At 43.1% G+C, this 21,398-nt stretch overlaps 1 protein-coding gene across 1 annotated transcript in view; it reads right to left on the bottom strand.

Annotated features, from left to right (window-relative positions):
• The window catches only part of ptprfa (protein tyrosine phosphatase receptor type Fa), a 196,385-nt gene that overhangs the window by 113,070 nt on the left and 61,917 nt on the right, over positions 1–21,398 (bottom strand). Inside the window, exons 3-4 of the mRNA XM_080017516.1 lie at positions 16,129–16,274; positions 12,475–12,616 (exon numbers count right to left, since the gene is read on the bottom strand). Coding sequence (XP_079873642.1) covers positions 12,475–12,616; positions 16,129–16,274 — 288 coding nt within the window. The remainder of the gene's footprint in view (positions 1–12,474; positions 12,617–16,128; positions 16,275–21,398) is intronic.

The following is a 21,398-nucleotide window of genomic DNA, read 5'->3' as shown; positions in this document are numbered from 1 at the left end:
GGTTGGAACAGGTTCATCTCATCGTCGGTACGGTTAATTATTAGGTTATTCTCAAAAATGTTTTCTTTTAGAAGAATCCGAGAACAAATATCTGCCTGCACTGGTTTTCTGCCTCTCGTGTTTTGACAGAAAAGAACACGGTTAACGTGTTGACGTCCCCCTTGTGTTACCTGAGCAGGGGAAGATAATTCCATGGCACTGGGGCACCGGGTTCTTTGGGGAGGCATTCTGTACAGCAGTCTCCCAATCATTTTTCTACCATGTCTGCATTTCTACTTCTTAAAATGAAAGGCACGCAAACAAATTAAATCCCATCCGTGAAAAAGACCAGTATCCTGAAAGATGTCACAGACCTACCTATAGTGGCCCTATCAATAGCAAGTTAAAAACGGCTCGCAAACGACTCATTCGTAGCGAACAAATCTTTCAAACGACTCGGGAGTCAGGAGTCACAAAAGAGTGGACGAGCGACTATATCTTCAACCCCACAAACTGAAAAATGATCGCCTCTGAGAATGAGGATTTTCATTTCTAAAGTCATTTGGCACAATTCATATTGAACGTGACTCATCTACACTTTCACAGTCAACCGAAATAAATAATTCAGGCCGAATGAAATGACTCTTGTGAGAACCGACTGTTCTGACCCTTCTTTGTCCTCGGTAGGAAGTCCTCCCTCGCTCACCGCGCGTTCCCTCGCTCACCAACTGAATCAAACGGAACAAAGAGTCTGAAGAACGAACAAATCACCGCTATTAATAGTTCTCTCTTATTGACAGTTTCAGTGTAAAATGTGTTGGCATTCTGGCTGCAATCGATTAATTTGAACAGCCTTGCAATTTTGATCTCGCAACACAAGCTATTCATTTCCATTAATATATATTGTGGAACCCGAATCAATCTTTTAATACGTCTTATTTTTCTTGAACTAATGGCTAGTTCTCCATTTTTTTAAATCCAATAAATCACCCCATCGCCAAACAGAACTGTTGAGGAATTGAATTTATGGATATTTACCATAGTGGTAAAAAGGGAACAGTGGTTTCCATGGAGCAGTTGCAAAGACCATAATAACATTCATTACTTTTTCTCTCCAACAGCGAGGCTGCTGAGCTGACGAGCCGAGTCAACTCCGTCACCTAACGCCGTTGTCTCTCCTCACCTCCGCCACCCGTCTCCCCACCCTCTTCCAAAGCCTCCGACCGAGGCCGGTGCACGCTCGTCCTCCTCCGGGAGAGCCGAGCTGTTGAAAAACAGCCGCACATGCCCAGTTGCGTTTGGAATGCGGGCATGGAGGCGGGCTCATCGTCGACCGGCAGAAGATAAGGGACTCCTTGTCAAGTCTCCTTTTCATAAAACACAGATTACAAGGCCTGATGACAGAATTCACTTTCTTGTTTGTTTTTTTCCTCCTTTTTTGTTTTGTTTTTATTTTCCTTGGGCATAGTGCAAAATGCCCATATCTGATTCTTCCTCTGCCATGCCGGCACGGCTTGTTTTGCTTTCCGTACATGATATGTCCGAACTGGAACATCCTAAACCTGTGTGCCTGGCCGTTGTTTTGTTCTTTTGCACTTTGTGCTAAATTGTATGGGCAGTAAACAATTCAATTTAAACCCGATGCAAATGTCAAGTTCCTCAGACTGGTTGGGGTTTGGGATCTGGAAAGGGTTCGACCCAAATTTCCATGACGAATTTAAGAATTCAATTCATGTTCACTTTAGCAACAGCACAAAAAAAAAGAAAGAATTGCCCCCAGGAACCTTTACTGCTCTAAGATATAAACTCACATTTCGTAGACGCTCTCACTCTCTCCTCCCCCAGTGGGAATTCTTTGCGTGAAATTGTTGCCATTCTAATTGATGGGGGTCAAAACGTTAAGACTCAAACGCTTTTTAATGAGTGACTATAATAACTACCGGTGTAAGCGCCACTGAAGGAAAGTGCCTGCCCGGTGAAAAGGAGTTTAAATAATAAATCTGGGTATCCCTTCAATGATCTTTTGAGCTGATCCAAACCTGCCGGCTTAGCTGTGTGAGAAAGAGACGGACTGAGGTGTATTAAGTTTCATAATATATTGTCACTGTGCGAACATGAGGCCCAGGTGCATTTTGTGCTCCATTTATGTAATTCCATCTGTAACACAATAACCTTTTCCCAGCCAGCAAGACAAAGGAAGAGCGAGGGGGGCGGGCGCGGCAAAAACACCACATTAGTTTCCATCGCCAGTCTTGAAGCCGAGCGGGGACAGAGTGAGGTCTGATAACGAACACCGGCAAACGAGGGATACATTTAAAGGTGATGATTTATATTCAACAAAGGATTTGAATGGATTCAAATGATGTTAAAAGCCTCCCCGTTCTCGCTTTATGTGTAGCAAGTGCCAGCCACTCGACACTTGATACGACGACGATCCAGATAGGGGGGCTTAGGAACCGAACACAGAGGGGAATCTGCTGCAAAGTAGCAAGGGGAGGAAAACCAGCCCAGAAGTAAGAAACAAAAAAAAAATAAAAGACGCATCAAAGAAGGATGCTGTGGAGCAGTATCAACCAGCGCTGGCAGAGGAAAACAATTAGGAGCCTTTTTATCCTGTTGAAAAGAGGAGCATGTGGAGCACGCGAGTCCAGATTCATGTGAAAACTGAAAATCCATGTGGCGTACGTGGAACTGTAAGACGTTTGACGGCTTGGATTCATGAGCCGTCAAAAGTTGAATCCATCAAACTCCGTCGCCGCGCTTAATTCTCCGCGTGAAACCGGCCCGGCGCCGGATTCCAACAAGCCGTTGCGGCCAGCTTCAAAGGCTTGCTCAGCGTTGGCCAAAGTCGCTGCCCAGGACCACCTCTTCCCCTCTACCGTGAGCCGAGCGCATAGCTGGCCTTTCCAAATGTTGCGTGCACGGCGAGGTGCGGCCTTTACCGCATTGTGTTTGAACAATGTGCGCTACTAACCTCATTGTGCCTGTTCTGCTTTGCCTCAATGGGAGGAGTAGTCGACCTATACAACTAACTTCTACGCAGATCCCTCTTGTTCCAGCACATAAAACATGTGTTGACGACTTCGTTAATTCGCTCTCATTGGGGAGCGCTTCATTACTTAATGGAGGCGTAAGAAACCAGGCTGACCCCAGTCTTACAGGATAACCTCACTTACTCATAGCAAGCTGAGTAAAATGTGTCGGAGCGGGTCCGACACCATTCTCACCGACAGGCTTTTGGGCGCTCAACCAGCCCAACTCGGCAATTACAGCGGTAGGAGCGTCCAGCGGGGAACCGGGGTGAGGACCGAAGGCGGACCTGGCGTGACATCTGAACCCAGGTCACCGGTGCTGCGATGCAACTGTGATACCCAGTGAATACTCAATACGTTCCACATTTGGACATCAAGCTTAAGCAATGCCCTCAAATAACTCAAAATGTCGGAAAAATGCCTGCTGACAGGCAGAGCGAAAGAAGAGACAGTTGGATAAGGGATGTACGAACCCACAACAAGGAACCCACGCTCCATACCAGCTCTGATGGCATCCCCAATAGATCGCTGCATTTCTGACTGCTTAAAAAACAAATCGGACTCAGAAATGTTCATGATGTAAATTTCATTTACAATAATTATTCCATTCCTTGGGCTGTGGTTAATAGTAAACAAACAGAGATGGCCCGGAATGAAGTCGGCACATTAACATGAGAACGAAAATTGTTTTTCATTCGACAGCTCCCAATGTTTTTTTTCTCGCCACTAAGCAGCATGTCAGTAAAAATAGTCAAAATAAAAGAACCGCTGAAAGAACCAATGACTCTACTCTGCTCGGCACTTTCACATATTACTTTGACTTTAACATATTACATATTGCTATACCAAGCTATATATTTCCCCCCCAAAAATGAAAAATCCAAAGGGAAAGACAACAGACGGGTTATTTGCATATGAACCGGGAAAGGGAAATTGAATCACCAGTGGTCGCCGCAGTCACATCTGAGACGCATTTCAATGGCAGGTGTGACGGCAATCCAATCTGAATATATCTGGATACGGGAGCGAGATGCCAGGTCTGAAAAGACTGTAACGTATACGCAAAAATAACCAAAAGAAATAGTCTCCGAAAAAGATTTTGGGGGGCGTTGTGAGATGCATTGGAGCTGACAGCTCTGGCGGGTTAGGTCACATTCTCCTGAGGAAACAGGTGCCGTGAAAGGAAGGGACGAAAAAAAAATACCCCCTCCCACCCAGAGCTCCCTTCCCCTTCCCCCGGGCTGACCCCGGGTCAGAGGGGGCCTCAAACAACCACCACCGTGACAACAGGCCTCCCACCGACGGAAACTTAGCAGTCAGAGGCCACGCTTGGCTCTCCTTGCCCCCCACAACAGCTCTGCACCGTCGACATCACGCACGGACAGCGGCCGCCGCTTCCGCACCTCCCGCCCGGGAAGGAATCCTGCTTTAACGATGTTCTGCTCCAGTGCAGCACAGTGGGAATCTATGGAAGGAATTCTGCATCCCAATTAACAAATATTTATTATAAAGTATAAAAAATATATATAAATTGGGAAAAAAGATGAATATATACCACAAATCAAAAATCTGTATTAAGATTTTTAAATTAATACTAATTTATTTGTTTCTTGTCTCTATTTTATTGTATTTATATACATATTTGAGTATTTATGGGAATGTTTTGGCATTTAGAAATCTTAATAGATATTTGTGGATTGCAGTATTTCTACATCTTTTTTTCATTTTTATTTTCATTTATTTCATGTTTTATATATATATATATATATATATAAAAAACATAAAATAAATGAATATATATATATAAGGTAAGGTATGTAAGGTAAGTAAGTATCAAAGTAAGTAAGGATCAAAATTCTGCCATGTACTGCATGAAATAAGCATGTTTATTTCTGGTACCAAATAGTGCTACTCTCTGAATGTTGCACCACGTCCTCCTCTCATGACTCCTCCAGGTCGTAGAATTTTCCAACGTGTTTGCAGCTTGACATGACGTCTGAGGAAAGAGCATCCAGATCCCGAAAGAAGGGCCTAACCGCCACGCTCAAAACAGATAATGAATAGAACAAAAACAACGGCCTTCACGGGCGGCGGTAGGTGATCGCAATGCTCTACGTTCTAGTCGCTGTAGACGTGCGTAGAAAAACACGCCAGTTCAGACCGGCCGTGGACAGCGCCGGTCCCTGCATGCCCTCCCCTTATCCTCCCTCCCCATCTCCCCTCCACGCCCCGACGCTTCTCTGCTTATCTGTTTACCTGACACCGCCGGCGAGACCACCCCTTGTAAAGTGCGTCACATGGAAAAAAAGCCCTCGTGTTGAAGAGAGTCACCGAGATGCATGAAAATAAATGTCTTCTGGGGGCAGAGGGAACAAAGCGCTGGTGATTCTCCGCTCGGCAATCATCATAATATCAACACTGCAATATGAGACTACAGTCAATATCATAATAACCACAACATAAGTAAATGTTGTCTTTAAAGGTCACATACTGTATTGTACTCGTTTTCAATAAGTTAATATCCGTCTCCGAGGCCCCCAAAACATGTCTTTGAAGTTTTTTTTATCTGAAACTACCCCACGGATGCTTGAATGCATGCTTGCTAGAATGCATTCTAGCCATTCTAACATGCCTCGACGGTATAACCCTCCTGTTCCCGACTCTTTCTGTGTGTGTAGCTTTAAATGCAAATGAGCTGCTGCTCCCGCCACCCCACTCCGGCACCGGCCGTGGCGGGGGGGCGAGGTCTCTATATTACCCCGCTACACACAGGGCCTTTTTTTTTGTTTTGTTCAATTAACGGAGCGAAAATAAATACCACTATATCAAAAAAATAAAAACCCACAGTTTTTTATTGGTTTTGTTTGGAGGAACGGGGAATGGAACATGCAGCGGAGAGGAGATCGCTCTGATCACACGTTGCACGGCCAACCTTTTTTTTTTTTTAAGAAAGGTTCAAAAAATACGTGAGATCTACGGGAAATATTTAAGCGGTAGGACAGAGCGAGAGAAGGGTTAAATACAGGAGAATAACGGAAAATGGGAGGGTGTTGGCGAAGGTAGTTCTCAAGCCGTGGGTGGAGATGGAGGGGCAGTCTCATTCTAATGAGCCCCCACTTGGCGTAGGAGGGGGAGGCACATCTGAACGGCTTGTTGAATCACGTGTTTTCTGACAAAGGCAGCTCACAAAAGAAGATATTGTCTTATTTCACAGTTTGTGTGTTAATAGGCCCATCAGAGACCCAAATGTATGTGCACAGCTACTGAAAAAGTGTTTTTTCATAACATCATAACATCATGAGTTTTTCATTATATCATACCGAAGGCTGCATTACAGTAAAGTAATGTAATTTTCTGCTGATCAACGCCTCAACCTGCTTGGTCATAATATCCACATTACAAATGATTGCTTCTCAAATATTTGTTGCGTGTAAATATCTCACGAAAGTACCAAGGGCCAAACCCCCAAAATATCACCAAATTATCAATATTCAGGTATTCTTCAATAAATATTGTGTTATTTGATTTTGTCAATATCACACATTAGACACAGAGAAAGTGGTGCAGAGCACGGATATCCAGAAAAAAAACAAAAACGACAATTTCTATTGTTTCACAAAAGTGTTTCCGTATGACTTTTTAAATGCTTTTTCTGGCTGTTCTGTCTCAATACGGCATTTATTTTAGATGATGTACAGAACAATGCAAGACGTGCAAAAGTTCTATCAAACAACCTGGAAGGCTGCATCAGAGCATATGTGTGTGTCATATCGCAGCCAAAATCTGTCCGAAATCCGAACTGGACAAATGTAAAACCAAAGCAACAAGAATGCAAAACCCGTTCAGCATTCAAATCCTGTAGAATGGAGGTACCTCCTTGAGATCATCGTGGAACTTGACCCATTGTGAAATAATTATCATCGTTCAAACAAAAGGTAGAATGTACCTTATCTACGTATGAACCCCGGTCAAAACATCCCAGCACCGGCGGGGCGGCAGAGTAACGTTCCCTCCTATTTGTGGTGTTACAGACTCAGCAGGTTGACGCCTTCATTCAATTTAAGCCTCAGAAAAACCTCCCTAATTGTGCAGACCCCCCAGCGGCTATTGAGCGAGCGCTCATTCATCTTTCTGCCTTCCGTCAGCTTTCATTCATCTTCCATTATTCCTTACTTTGTTGAGACGGCGCTCTGACCTAAATCGGGCTCGGGCGGGGGCCGCCCAAACAACCTCCCTGAATCTTTCCTGGAAGGTACGGCTTAGTGGCTCGCTACGCGACGCGGCCTTCGAGGGAGATTACCAACGCCTCAGTGTTTTCAGGTCTGTTGGGCGAATTAAAAAGGCATATCGCGAGAGGCAGCATGGATATCGAAATACAACCGGGGAGGAAATGAGATCGGGGGGTCATTGCGGCCGTGTTTGGGGCGGACGAGACCGCTCCGAATGGAGAAAGCAAGAGCTGTCGTTGGCGCGGACAGAAAGACGAGTCGACTGAATCCCATCCAGACTATCACGATTCCCAAGGCTACCTTTATCCGGCAAAGGCCGCTGGCGTGGGTAGAAGAGGCGCAGACACACCCTGGCTCAATGCCGTGAGCACCACTACTTATGTAAAGAAAACATTAACCCCAGTCCCCTTTCATTTCCCTGGGCAGCGCGGAATCAGATCAACTTGTGGAGAAACGGATACGCGGGCACGCTCCACCCCTCGCAGGGAAGAGCAAGTGTTACGCCATTCTCTAGTTCCTCAAAAAGGCACGCATGTTAGAAACAGCTCGGCGAGCAAAACAATTTGTAAATGGATTGGTCGAGTGTCCTTTTATCAGGGAAGATTTTCCTGTTTGGCTTAGACCAAGCGAAAATGTGGAGTAGTATATTACTTCTCATTTATTTTGATTTTTTTACCCAGATTAGGAAAAAGGCACTGTAGGAAGAGGTTGTTGGAGGTTGTACACGGTCCTCCGGATGCTGCTTTCTCCAGCCCAGTCTCCCAGTCGTGGCTGGGATCGCTTCCTGTCGCCGGGTTGACCGGAGACAACACCGCCACCCCCCCCCCCCCCCCCCCGATCACCCCCCACACTTGACACCTTCTCTAACAGTTTTCCTCAAAGGGGAGGCCGGTCCAACTGGCTTGGCGAACAGATTTTGTGCAGCTACTGTACCAGCCGAGCAAAAAAATAAAATAAAATTAAAAAAAAAAAAAAAGGAGAGAATCCTGAAGCATCTGCTCCCGTTTGGCAAAAGAACCACGTCCCCAGACAAGATCAAGACCAAGGGTGGCGAGAAGAGAATGATGAGGAAAGTTCAACTTTTACGGAAATGTGACGCGACGTGGAGGCACAGCAATTCAGGCCAATCAATCTGACAGCGTGTCGCTCGGGGCCCCATGAAAATGGGACATACAGTACACAATTAGTTCCTACTCAACTTTTTAAGAAAACGCAGGAAAAACTCCATAATGAGATGAGAGGGATTTGACCCGGATGATAGAAACCAGATAGCAGATAATGTGTGTTTCTGATGACGTGGACAAAGGATTTTGTGGAACGATACTGTCATTTGCGACGTCAGAACTGTCCAATCGGAGTTGGATATGTACATTTGGTATTCAGCACATGGCTACAAACGACAGGAACCCATTACATGACTTTCTGTGATTCACTTGGCTGCCTTAACTGACAACTCCAAAAAAAAAAAAAACATAATTGTTACAAGAATTTTGCATTTCTGTGTATTTTCAACTGAACTTATGAGGTATTGTGACATTATGTCCGAACGTGTACGTGCAGAACAACATGAACAGCTTGTGCGCTGTAAGTGGCTACGTGCAGGAGCAACGTGTCTATGACTGGTCACAAAAGGGCCTGGATCCCCAAGAACGGTTTCCAAGCAGAGGCGCTCCAGCAAGCCCCCGATGCAACGAGGGTCTCCATCCTCGGTGGCATCGCGTTGCTCCTCTTGTACAACCTTGGATCCCCTTGCACAAGATGAAATACTTTATTAACCTAAAGTATTGGTCTCCGACTTCCTCTGTAACGAGTTTATAGCTGTTTAGCTTTAGCAATAACTTTAAAGCAAAACTCGGCGTTGTCAGAATTAACTTCCTGGTAAAGACTTTTGACTAAAAATAAAAAATAAAAACCAAAATCCCAGGCAACTACTTTCGTATCACAATATCAATATTAAATCGATATACCACCCCATTAAAAGCCTTGCACCAGACCGTTTCAAGCTGGGTGGGAATCGATCGGTGTGCTTGCTTGGACATTCTCTTTAACAAAGGCAGCGGAGGCGCATCGGACGTTGTCGCTTGCTCGGACAACAGGGTTTGTCAGGCGATGCCCACACGTGGGAAAAAAAATAAAGACTCAGGTACTGCTCTGGCTCAGAATTCCCACACCGCCGCTCGCTGTCTGCACCATCCGCCTCGAATTGCCTGAAGCCTTCGCTCCGCGTGACCCTCGGCGTGCTGCACACAATGCTAATTCTTCCCTCTCATTACCGAGAATCCCGCTGACGCCTCGCGCCTCCTCTCCCCCTTTTGACTTTGTCATCCTTCCTCTAGCTTTTTTCCCCCTCCCTTCCTGCCACCTTCTGCATATTTCTAAATGTCTCTCTTCCTTGGTATTGCTCTCCCAAACCGCAAGCCTGCATACACAGGAAAAGGCAAGGCGCACGCACACACACACACACACACACACACACACACACACACACACAAAACAAAACACGCGAATGTGTATTATGGCTGTCAAAGATCAACTCAGTACAAAATTGAGGTGACAGGATTCAGCGCCCTGGTGCAAATATGGGAGAGCAAAGACGGTTCATACCAAAGTAATTCAAAAATAAGGTCACCAGAAACATGTCGTGAGAAATATTCTTTGGTCCTTCCCCCCGTCCCCCCCCCCCCTCTCCCCCACCTTGCAATTAGTTTCAATCACGAGAATTTGTTCGGGGGCCGGGGTCATTAATCTCCAACCCGTCGACATCGGGGGGTCTTGTGAAGGTGCGCCTACAGTGCAGGAGGGCTCACAGCCAAAACCAATCCCCCCACCACTAATTACGCTCCGCAGAAACACAAAAATAGGGATTACATGCTTCCATCTGGGACCCAGAAAACACAGAGAGAGCAGCAGGAGAAGCCCATGTCAGCCGGGTTTGGCGAAGCGGGGGATGTCGATTGGTGTATTCCACCGTGTCAACACTTTGGACACCAACACTATATTTTGGATTTGGACAAAAAGCAATTGAGCAGCAATTTAGCAGACCAGCATAAAGCTTGGACTTTCATTAAGCGAGGATTAATGGTAGCCAAGTACAGTGGCATTATACTGTATAGTGCAGAGAATCAGACATGTATATGCACTAAAGGCTCCATTCTACAGATATTGACAAACATTATGAAGAAATGACCAAAAAACCCCCAAAAAAAACAACAGTCTGAGAACGCCGATGGGAATCGCTTAATGAAATGTGAATTCATCGTGAATTATTATTATTATTATTGTTTTTTTACAAACTTCAAAATTCCCACTCTGTTGAGGTGCACAAAAGAATTCTCCTTGGACGGAGCTACGAGCGTCACCGGAAAACTGCACACATCCTGCATGTACAGCACGGGTGACTCTTAACGAACTTTGGAGACGTTCGACTTTGGACTCTTGTTTAGAGCGCCGCCGCCAGGACAACCGGCTCCGATCGTCACAGCCGTTACCAGGCCGCTCCAGAAAGCTTGCTGCGCTCTCCCAGGCGGGAAGACGGGAGAAAGGAGGAGGAAGTAAAGAAGGACAGATTGGCAGGCCTGGAGGTTTCCGACTGCCCAATAAAACTGAAGTGAAAAAATTGAAAAAGCATCCCTGCGGCGTCTCTGGGACGGGGGTGGTGGGAGCAGCAGGGAGGGAGAGCAGGGAGGTGCCGGCCTAGCTCTCCCCCGACTGGAGATTGTATCTTTTATTAGAATAAGAATTATTAGAATAACGTTAGAAAACATAAGTTAAAACTAAATATCATCGGTTTTAGTTTATTTTTGGAGGCAGAGAAACGATTTCACCGGTTTAAATTTGGTTTTACATCAACCTTCTCACAGGTTCTCCCGTATAGCTCTTTCATCACGGTCCCCCGGGGGGAGTTTAGCGGTGCCTTCCTATATCTCCCTGCCAGAGAAACATCCACTTTGGGCGATATTTCCTTTCTTGGTGGCTTCAAAAGCCAAACAACAAACGGCAACATCAACCCGGCAGCATCCCAGAGCTTTCTCGCAGAGTGTTTATGGTCTTTCTCTGAGCAGTTGAAGGGTGGCGGGGGGAACAACGGGCACGGGGATAAACGGTACAACTTTTTGTGGCGTTGTTCCTAATTTTCCCCAAAGTGGGCGTTATCTGCTGTTGTGCAATTGGGAGGTGAATGTGCAATTTTTTTTTTAATAAGCGTGTCGCCGATTTGCCATGCGATAAATGTATCTGTGCCCCAGAAGAGTATTCGATTAGGTAGGCCTTCTCTGTCACATCAACAAATAATCAATCTTTTCAAAAGCTGCGAGGAGCAGTTAGGCGGCCGGGTGACAGTGTAGCTGATTAGTCGAATTTACTTTCATAAAGATTGAGCTTTTAGTAAGTGAGAATTGATGGTAGCCATGTAGTGAACAGCGCCATTTACAGTCAGGCTAGTAGAAGCAATAGTGTACTATATTGTAATAGCTTTATAATAACATTGTAGTAACTTAAGACTTTATACACGTAATAATTTTGTAATAACATCATAATAGTTGAGCAATATTATTATAATTTTCACATTGTAATCATTTTGTTAACACATTTTAATAAATTAGGAATATCGTAATACAATTAAGTAATAATATTGTAATCATTTAGTAAGAACATTGTAATCATTTTGTAATAACATTCTGATAATTGAGGAATAACGTAATATAATTAAGTAATAACATTGGAATCATTTTGTAATAGCATCTTAATAATGAACTAATAAAACATTGTATTCATTTTGTAATAACTTTGTAATCATTTTGTAATAACTTAGGAATATTGTAATAATTTAGTAATAATATTTGAATAATTTAGAATAAAACCGGCATGGATAACAATGGATGTACTCATCCATTGTTATCCATGCCCGTTTTATTGTTTTTTATTACATTTTGTATTTAATTTTTCAATTTTATTTATTTGATCTCCCTGTGCATATTATGTATAATTTTAATCAAATTTTGTTTTCACTTTGTCGTTTTTTTAGACAGTTTTTATGCTGATTTGTATGCAATACACCAAACCTTACAAGCACAAATCATTGTATATGAAAATGCACTCGGCTGGAAAAACAGATTCTGATTAAAATATCTACCTTTCCAAAGAAAAGACAATGCACACATGAAAATCACTGGTATATAAATACACCAAACTGCAACTTCAGAGAGCATGGCAGAGACAATAATAACACGTCTTACCCTCCAACACGGTGAGCTTGGCGCTGGTGTTGATCTCTCCCACGCTGTTGGTGGCCGTGCACTCGTAGATGGCCTCGTCGCGGTGCGTCCGGAGGGGCTGGATGCGCAGAACTGAGCCTGAGCCGTCATCAAACTCAATCACCTGGGAGGAGGACGGCGCCACAACAAAAAGTTGATTTTAACCCTCACCACATTGGATCTTCTTCATCGGCGCTTCATTTACTCTATCCTCAAATGGAGGTTTTTATTTAGCCCGGGTGCAAGGGGCGGGGGCTCTGCAGTGCGAGCGTTTCTCTCATATTTGCAACTAAAAATAGATGTGATGTGTGCAAACTGTAAAATGTATTTCGTAGCACGTGTGCGAATGAAAAGTAGGACAAAAGTCAGCCCAAGCAGCCTCTCTTTAATTTTTTCACCAAAGTGGTGATAACAACTACAGCAGGGATGTACCGATGGGATATTTATCAGATGATGAATACTGTTTCCCCCTGATACAGCTGCATCGTATCCACAGCTCATTCCCCAAATGTCGTAAAGCAGCAGCAACACAGTACAACTTACTGTAAAGACAAGTGGTAACCAGTAGCAGCAATCATACAGTAAATACTTCACTGGCTGCTGCTGTATGTCGCTGCTATGCGTCTGCTCGTCCACCATATTGGGGTGGGGTGTCAAGATCCACGAGTACAGTGGTACTCTTTTCTTTTTTTTTTTTAAGTTGTTTGCCCCCTTAGATTTTTTTTCACAAAAATACCCACATCATTGGCATTGGGAGAAATTTTACACAAGTTATGCACTGTATGTTTTTTTTTTTTTCAACATAATAACCAATGTTTTTTAACATTTTATCTTGTATTTTTGCAGTCGCTACAAAATCGACTGCAAATTCTTAATTCTGAAATTTGGTTTTGCTATACACGTGAGAAACTGAACCTGATGAACTGAACCTGGTTTCTTGGTGGAATTAAATCCAGTTACTGGGGGCGGATCTAACCAGCTCTTTGCCAAGAACCTGAACCTTGTGAATCGCCACACTCTCCTCTGGGACACGCAGGCTCCCATCTTTTTATAGGCAACATCAAGTGTCAATTATTTAGAATGTCATCTTTTATGAGTTTCTCCAAAACTGTAGATTTCTATATCAATTATATTGTGAGAAAACCACCTAGTTGCTTGTTATTGTAATATTAATAATTAACTAAATTCATCAATAAAATAAGGAAGACATTTTCTTTATATCCATTGTGTTGTAAATTGACTATTTTTAGGCGTTTAGAACTAAGAGGAACTACTTTTTTATAGAGAATACTGTTCATACAGTTTAAAGCAGTTTAAAGTATAAATATTACATAATTATTAAATACTGTTTAAAGCAGAAATAATTAAAAACCTAGAGTACTTTTTTTTATTCAAATAAATGTACTCATTTTGCCTTTAAATGTTTGTAAATTATAAAGGAAAAACACACTATTTGGTGCATTTTCATTGCGCCCCTAAAGTCGTTTATGCACTCTTGAATTTTTCAACTAACAAAACATGTGACCCTTGGGAAAAAGGGTGGGCGAGGCGGTGCGGTACATAGTAGGTTAATAAAGCCGTATTGAGAAGATTCGTCGACTTATTAAGGTGGGATGGTTTTCAGCCCACTATACGGCACAGCGAGCATGAAAATGACTGGCTGCCATCTCGCCTCCCTCTGCAACCCGTCTGCAGATCAAAAGGGATGTTGGGATGTTTATGGGCTTTAATCTTTATCCCACAAGGTCAACACCGAAAAACAGCCTTTTATTTTCAAACGGATTCAAAGGTGTGCCTGTTTGTGCCCGTGTGTTGCAAGCTTTCAAAAATGCTACAGGCAAAAGTAAATAAATGAAAAATCCATCTGCTTGTGGCTTTCAAATTAGCGGGTGTTAGACGTCCTAATCATTTAATTAAATTTTAAATATTAAGAATTTTTTTACACCGTTAATAAATCCATACATAATGAATAAAATAATACAATATTGGTTTTATATTAAAGAAATATAATATTTGTATATTTATTATCCAAAAAATTCAGAGATTATTTGTCAAAGACACAGAACAAGTATTAAAAAAAAAGATTTTATTTCTCGTCGAATGGATGTTCCTGTTTGGATAATCATACAGCGTATAGTCTTAATTGCAATTTTTCAAGTTATTGTACTAAAATTTGTTATTTGGCAAGAGCGTGTGGTCCTGTCAGTGAAATGAATGTATTGTGTTAGGGAGTGCCATAGTGCACACCCCCTCATTAAACAGCTAAATAAATCAAAATAATGCTGCAGGTGGTCTTTGAAAGGCAGCTCCAAGGCAGAAGCTGAATATTGTAAGTGTAATGAGTCCATTATACAGAATAGAATATTTCCTACATATACTGTACATCCATATTCCACACCTGGGGAGCCTTGTTACGCTAAATACCTGAGGCAAAAATCACACTGACTAACAAAGCATAAAGGTCATTAATTCTTCTCGGGCTACTGCTTGCCTTTGATCAGCGCCGGTTCTGATACGGCACCTTCTCCATCGCAAAGGACCGTGAGAGGCAGAGCGTGGGGGAAAAGTCAAAAACCCACCAACCTTATGCAGGATTTGGACAGTTTCCACCACGCCATATCGAGCACGATAGAATGCATTAGAACGCCTCCCTACGTCTTCGTCGTGGCCTAACCAAGCGGGGGAAAGGGGAGGGCGCGTGGGAGCCAGGCCTGCCAAGCTCCAGTGGGCAGCAGGTATTTGGGAGGCCTGTGGAGGAGGGCGGGGCGGTCAGGGCACCCCGCCCCCGCAGCGTGTGTGTGTGTGTGTGTGTGTGTGTGTGTGTGTGCGAGTGTGTGTGTGTGTGTGTGCGTGGGTGTATGTGTGCGTGGGTGTGTGTTTGTGTGTGCGTGTGTGTGAGCGTGTGTGCGTGTGTACGTGTGCGAGCGTGCGTGCGCGTGTGTGCATGTGTGTGTGAGAGTGTGTGTGTGTGTGTGTGTGTGCCGGCAGGAAGGACATTCCTTGCTCTCCTAGGCGGGTGGGATGACTTCCTGTCTACGTGTGGCTGTCAGTTTGAGCGCTCCCGAGCAGACAGGTGTAAGGCACAATTCAGGTTTCCTCGCGTCAAAGGCAGCCGTGCGGGACCTGCGCTGCGCCACTCCGCTCCGCCCGCCGCTGCGTGCGCTGGCGGGTGGCTAATGAGACCCCCCGCCAGCGGAGAGTCGCACAGGAAGTCCCACCCCCCCCCCCTCCCCGGTCCCCCCAACGCAGCGGAGCTGCAGCAACCGCTCCATTTACTGAGCTGCTATGCTATGCAGTGGTAACAACACAGACACACACACACACACACACACACACACACACACACACACACACACACACACACAACTTCATACATATGTACGTACAGCTACAAGCACATACACTGTAAAAAAAAAATCTCAACTTTTAAAAATGTATTTAATTTCTTCAACATATATATTTTTGGGGGGTTTTCTTAACTTGAAAAAATATGCATCTTAATTTCTAACTTTCACATTGAGAAGACCTGAGAAATATGAGTTTGATCAATTATTTTTTCGAAGTTGATATATTATAGTGTATAGTGTCAATTTACAGTGTATTATATTAACAACAACAACAAATTGTACAGGGTACCTCAAAGCGCTGAGAGCTGACTTTCTTCCCTTTCTTCATCCAGGTGATGCGGGGCTTGGGCTCACCCAGCGCCTGGCACACGAAGGACGCCACGCCTCCCGAAATCCCCGTCTGGTCGTCGGGCGCCTTAATGAAGCTAGGCATGCCTGCGGGTGGAAGGGGACGAATATAAGATCCCATGATGCATCGCAAGAATTACGGAGCGAAAAAAATCGTGTCACGAATCTCTCAAATAATGATGAAAATCAGATTTCGCGACCGTGCGGGCTACCATGATGTCAACACAATTCTAATTTGTAATATTGTGTCATACTGGTGATATATGGATATATATATGGAAGGAAAAATAAAAGCAAAATCTAACAAACAAACCAAATAACCCGCCTGGAAAAGCGTAAATTGGACATATGACGTCTTGAAGCGAGCTTGTGAAGCGCCATTATGGGATAGAATATCCGGAGCAGTTATTTTTTTACTCTGTGTCTGTCTCAGTGTTTCCATGGCCATGTTAAACCTGCTGCAGCAGGTTGCCAGAGGGACACCCGGTTGTGTTGTTGCTCCATAGCAACCGGCACAAAGCGCCACACACCTCCCAGACAGACAGCTACAAATCTGAGGCCTGGCAAGACGTGTAATTAAATAGTTCACATCGCCGGTGCCTCGAGGGTACGCAAAAAATATAGAGATAAAAAACACATTTCTCCGCCCGCTACATCATGCCATGAGAGCTTGCCAGGTGTGCTGTGAGAAATATTAAAATTCCACAAGAAATAATGGAAACAAGTGCTTGTGTCGCAAGATCAAAATTGTGAGGCTCTACCAATTCATCTCATGCATCAGTTCCAGCCAGAATAGCAGCTCCGGCAGAAAAATTCCCTCCATGAAAGTGAAAACCAATAGTAGTTTTCAAAAGAAAGGACTGAAAGAATTTGGTTCCTGACGACTCACTCAGTGAAAAGAGTCGTTCGATTTTCTGACTCTTGGGTCGCTCGGTGCGGCAGGCGTAACGCGCGGCGAGCGAGGGAGAACTTCCCAGACCATGAACGAGAGTCAAAGAGTCAAGTTTTCACTCGTGAGCCGTGTATGGAATTGTTTCCCAAGGAACGAATCGTTTGTAAGTTGTCCATCACTCTCTATTAGTCGATCACACTGTATTAATAATCACAGTTCGAAGTGTTTGTGATGTTTTTAGTGGTTAACAGGATTGTAGGATAGTTTGCCGTGGGATCGCGCCTTGGCTTGGGAAACACTGCTCTACACACACGTCTCTACTTTGATGCCATGTAAGCTGTCGGTATTACTCCGGCTTGGCCTTGTGGGCCTGGTGGACTCCTGCTGCTGCTGGAGCAGGAGCCGAGTGGAGGTGGAGGATTTTGGGATGATCTCCGCAGAGTCAATGCATCTTTCTGACTGTATTTTAGAATTGCTTTTAATATTTCACTGATTACTTTTGAAGACAGGGCTTAGGCCCGCCCCCGAGTTAATGTGTCTAGCAGAGCTTTTGATGCAAGGTTGACTAGAATGACCTCAGATTATCAGGACTCTTCTAAAGTCCCCTACTACTCCCCTGACCCACATGTACCGCGCATGTGCAGTACCTTACGAACATAGATCGCCATTTACGGCAATTATGACAGTTATACCGTAGTACAAGGAGTAGTTACATTAAGTGTAATATGGCACAGTGATATACCCAGGCGTAAACAAACTTGTTTTTGAAACATGAAGAACTTTGTGTTTTATCATGCCACAGCAGAATACCTCACCGAGGGAGCCTTCTAGAACACAGTGATGCAACATGGAATTCGGTGCAGGTTTCGTCTGTGTGTGTGTGTGTGTGTGTGTGTGTGTGTGTGTGTGTGTGTGCGCTCGCCCGCGGGTGCATGCATGAAAATATAAAACACAGAGATGTGGTCAACTCTGCCAATTTACTTGATACTATGGGAGGGAAACCTGCCTTTCCTGCCTATATGGTGTAAGTATAGATCTGCATGCTTATTACTATCTATCTATCTATTTATTTGTTTATTTAGTTGTTATTGTTGTTGTTTTTATTTTTTTATCTAAATGTATATGTTTATTTATTTTTTTATCTGCCTTCAGCAGGCTTGGCATACAACACAGGGTATTTGTATGCCATTGCAACCAAGACAGAGTTCATTTGCAAGTGGGGTTCATATTCTCAACCTGCAATGCCACTCTTCATTATCCATCAAGAACCACTTGTAATAAATAACTCTGCATGCTGATTATATATGTTCAAACTGTCAAGAAGGGAAACCCGACTGTGGTGCCGAGAAAAATCATCTTGATTTTTTACCGTTGTTTTGGCGCTTCCTAAAACCAATTCCAAATAAGTTGAGATATAAAACTCAGAGATAGGGAAAACAGCACAAATTTCTCCTTCGAGAACAATTATAAACGGAAAACCACCCGATTTTGATTTTTGAAACTCTGTTGCAAATTATCAGAATTAGAAATTGTTTAACTTTTTGTTCTTTCCAATTGACATCTCAGAGTAACAAATAAATTGAACGGAAGGTTCACGGACCGACATGTTTCCCTTTCATCTATTTCCGTTTAATGGTTTATCTTAAGTATCATTCTACTTTGATTTAAATTTGACTCATTGAATGTTTCCGAAATCATTATTATTCCAAATCATTATGTATAATGTATATTTGCCTTTTGATTATAAATTTAAATAGTGTAATAATGACAGTTGATATAACACATCATTAAAGTATATTGGGAAGTCGTCAGGAATAATATGCACAATATCCGGTCAAAATATCCCAAACCACATAATAACTGAATTTTTTTTTTTCATTCTGTATTATTTTCTGGGAGACTTTTTCACGGCATTTTTTTCATCGTTGCTTTTTAAAAATAATTTATTCTACTGGAATACAAGGTCCTGAGGGTTGGCGCCGCAGGTGTACAGCGGATGAAATAGCAGCCTTGCCAGAAAACAAGGGCTAAGGGCAGCGAGGGACTTTCAAACTGAGATTTGAATTCATCCGAAGGCCAGGTGGAAAGAAGGAACCTCATGAACCTCCATCCTGGTATTTTGTCTGTTTCTTTGTTTCGTTGTTTCTTTCCCGGCTGGTCGACCCTGGGTGGGCAGGACCTTTCAAATGTAAAGCGCATGGTTGCTTCCTAAACACGCCAGCAGCTGCCGGGTTGCTCTCAGCCGTGATTATATGTGACCCTGCGGCTGCTCGTTCTCCTGTTATTTTGGTCATCACAAATATTTGGCCTCCGTGATCCGTGATGTCTTTCAAGGGCAGGCATTTTAATGAATTTTCAAGTGAGAAAATGTGGCCTACATAGGAGAAAAAGGCCCTTACTTCCGCCATTGATGTTGTTTGCTTGCACACTCAAGGGGGGCTCTGTGGGAATCCCATCATTATGCAGATACATTCCATTTTTACTTATTGAAAAAAAATGTTGGTGACTAAAACATCTTGTTGGAATCTCAACCAATTCAATTCAATATGTTCAGTTTTCTTTTTATATATAGAGTAGGCCTATGTATGCAAATTTGTACAATTTCCTGTTTTTGTCAAAATGGGAATTGTTACAGAGTTTATATTTATTGTTGAATATTTATTCATTTTATTTTGTTGTATATCAAATATTTAGTGTATATTGTATATCTATTGGATATGACAAAAAAAAACCAAATACAAAAAAATGAAATATCAAAATCTTGTGTTTGTCATTGTCAGAGTAGCAGATGTTTTTTTCTTGATATTAATTTTGGAATCCTGAACCTTGGTCAGTACAACTCCAATAATCAAATTCTATTCCTATTTCTCCTCCCATTAAGAGCAAGTGGTCTGGATAATCAAGTCCAGCCGTTCTCCTCCATCCGACGCACATACAGAGATTACGCGAAGATTAAAGGGATCACAAAGACATTAACAGCAAAGTCAAACCGCCAGCAAAATATGCAAGTGCTGACCCTTGGTCCCTAATTTATACCCTCGGAAATGCACTTTCTCCAGGGGCTACTTGCACTTCAGAAGCAGTTTAGCCCTGTGATGTAAGTGGGCACTGTTTGCTGAGCTCTGAATTGCAAATCGCCTACTGGTGCCATCTCCCAGAATCATATGAAATGTATTTTCAAAGTAGGGTTCTGGAGGGGAGTAACAGAGACTCTGATACAAGGTGCACATTTCAAGGAAAGTGGCTATGGTGAAAGTACTTCAGACAAGAATGTGGAATTTGAATGTTATTTTTCTCAAACCAGATCTGAGAAAGTTACGTGTAGAGGCAAAAAAAGTTGCCAAGAGTTGCTGACACTCTGTCGTTGTTATCGCCTGAACACTTTTGGAGCCAGAGATGGGGAACAATGAAAACTGCAATAACAATGATACTTAAAAGAACAGACACGCCTTGAGCCATACACAGAGACATAAATATACAGACAGACATAAACAAACATTATTTAACAGCTGTTACTTTTTGTAACTGTTCTATTGTATGTTTGGCCATTTGTGCAATTTTCCCATCTCTATCTCTAGTATGTGTGCTTTCAAAGTATTCACACTTTTCTCAGACGATGCCATAAATCTCTCTCTCACAGTTACGTTTTTGGGAACGTCAAAGCTCAATCCTAAGGCCAGTGTTGTAAGGCCAGCGGTATGTTTTTGTTCAAATTACTTCGTTTGCACAGAGGACTACATTCGATTATCGAGAGAAGTTGGTTGAATTGATGCCACTTAAATCCTAGTTTAGAATCAGCTTGGTTCAGTCTTGAATGGGATTTGAGGTTATTTGGTCTCAAGTAGTCTTGAGTAGTCTCGAGTAGTCTCCAGTGGTCTCGAGTAGTCTCGAGTGGTCTCCAGTGGTCTCGAGTAGTCTCGAGTGGTCTCGAGTGGTCTTGAGTAGTCTCGAGTAGTCTCAAGTGGTCTCGAGTAGTCTTGAGTAGTCTTGAGTAGTCTTGAATAGTATTGAATAGTCTTGAGTAGTCTTGAGTGGTCTCAAGTAGTCCAGAGTGGTCTCGAGTAGTCTTGAGTGGTCTTGAGTAGTCTTGGGTAGTCTTGGACTTGACACAGTTTTGACTACAGGTTTAAATTACCAAAGTTTCAGGGACTCACACTAGGGATTCTCCATTGCATTTTTGTATATATATATGTATATATATATATAATTTTAATTTTTTTTAATTTTTTTTTCTCCCCAGTTTTGAAGTTTTGAATGCAAAATGTGTTTGGTACTGATGTGATCACAAGACCAAGCTTCTCCGTTGACCCTCCCGCACG

Source organism: Zeus faber, assembly GCF_960531495.2.
Source record: "Zeus faber genome assembly, chromosome: 1".
In the NCBI taxonomy this organism is placed as follows: domain Eukaryota; kingdom Metazoa; phylum Chordata; class Actinopteri; order Zeiformes; family Zeidae; genus Zeus; species Zeus faber.
Note: the sequence above shows the minus strand (reverse complement) of the source record. Positions and strands in the feature narration are given on the sequence as shown.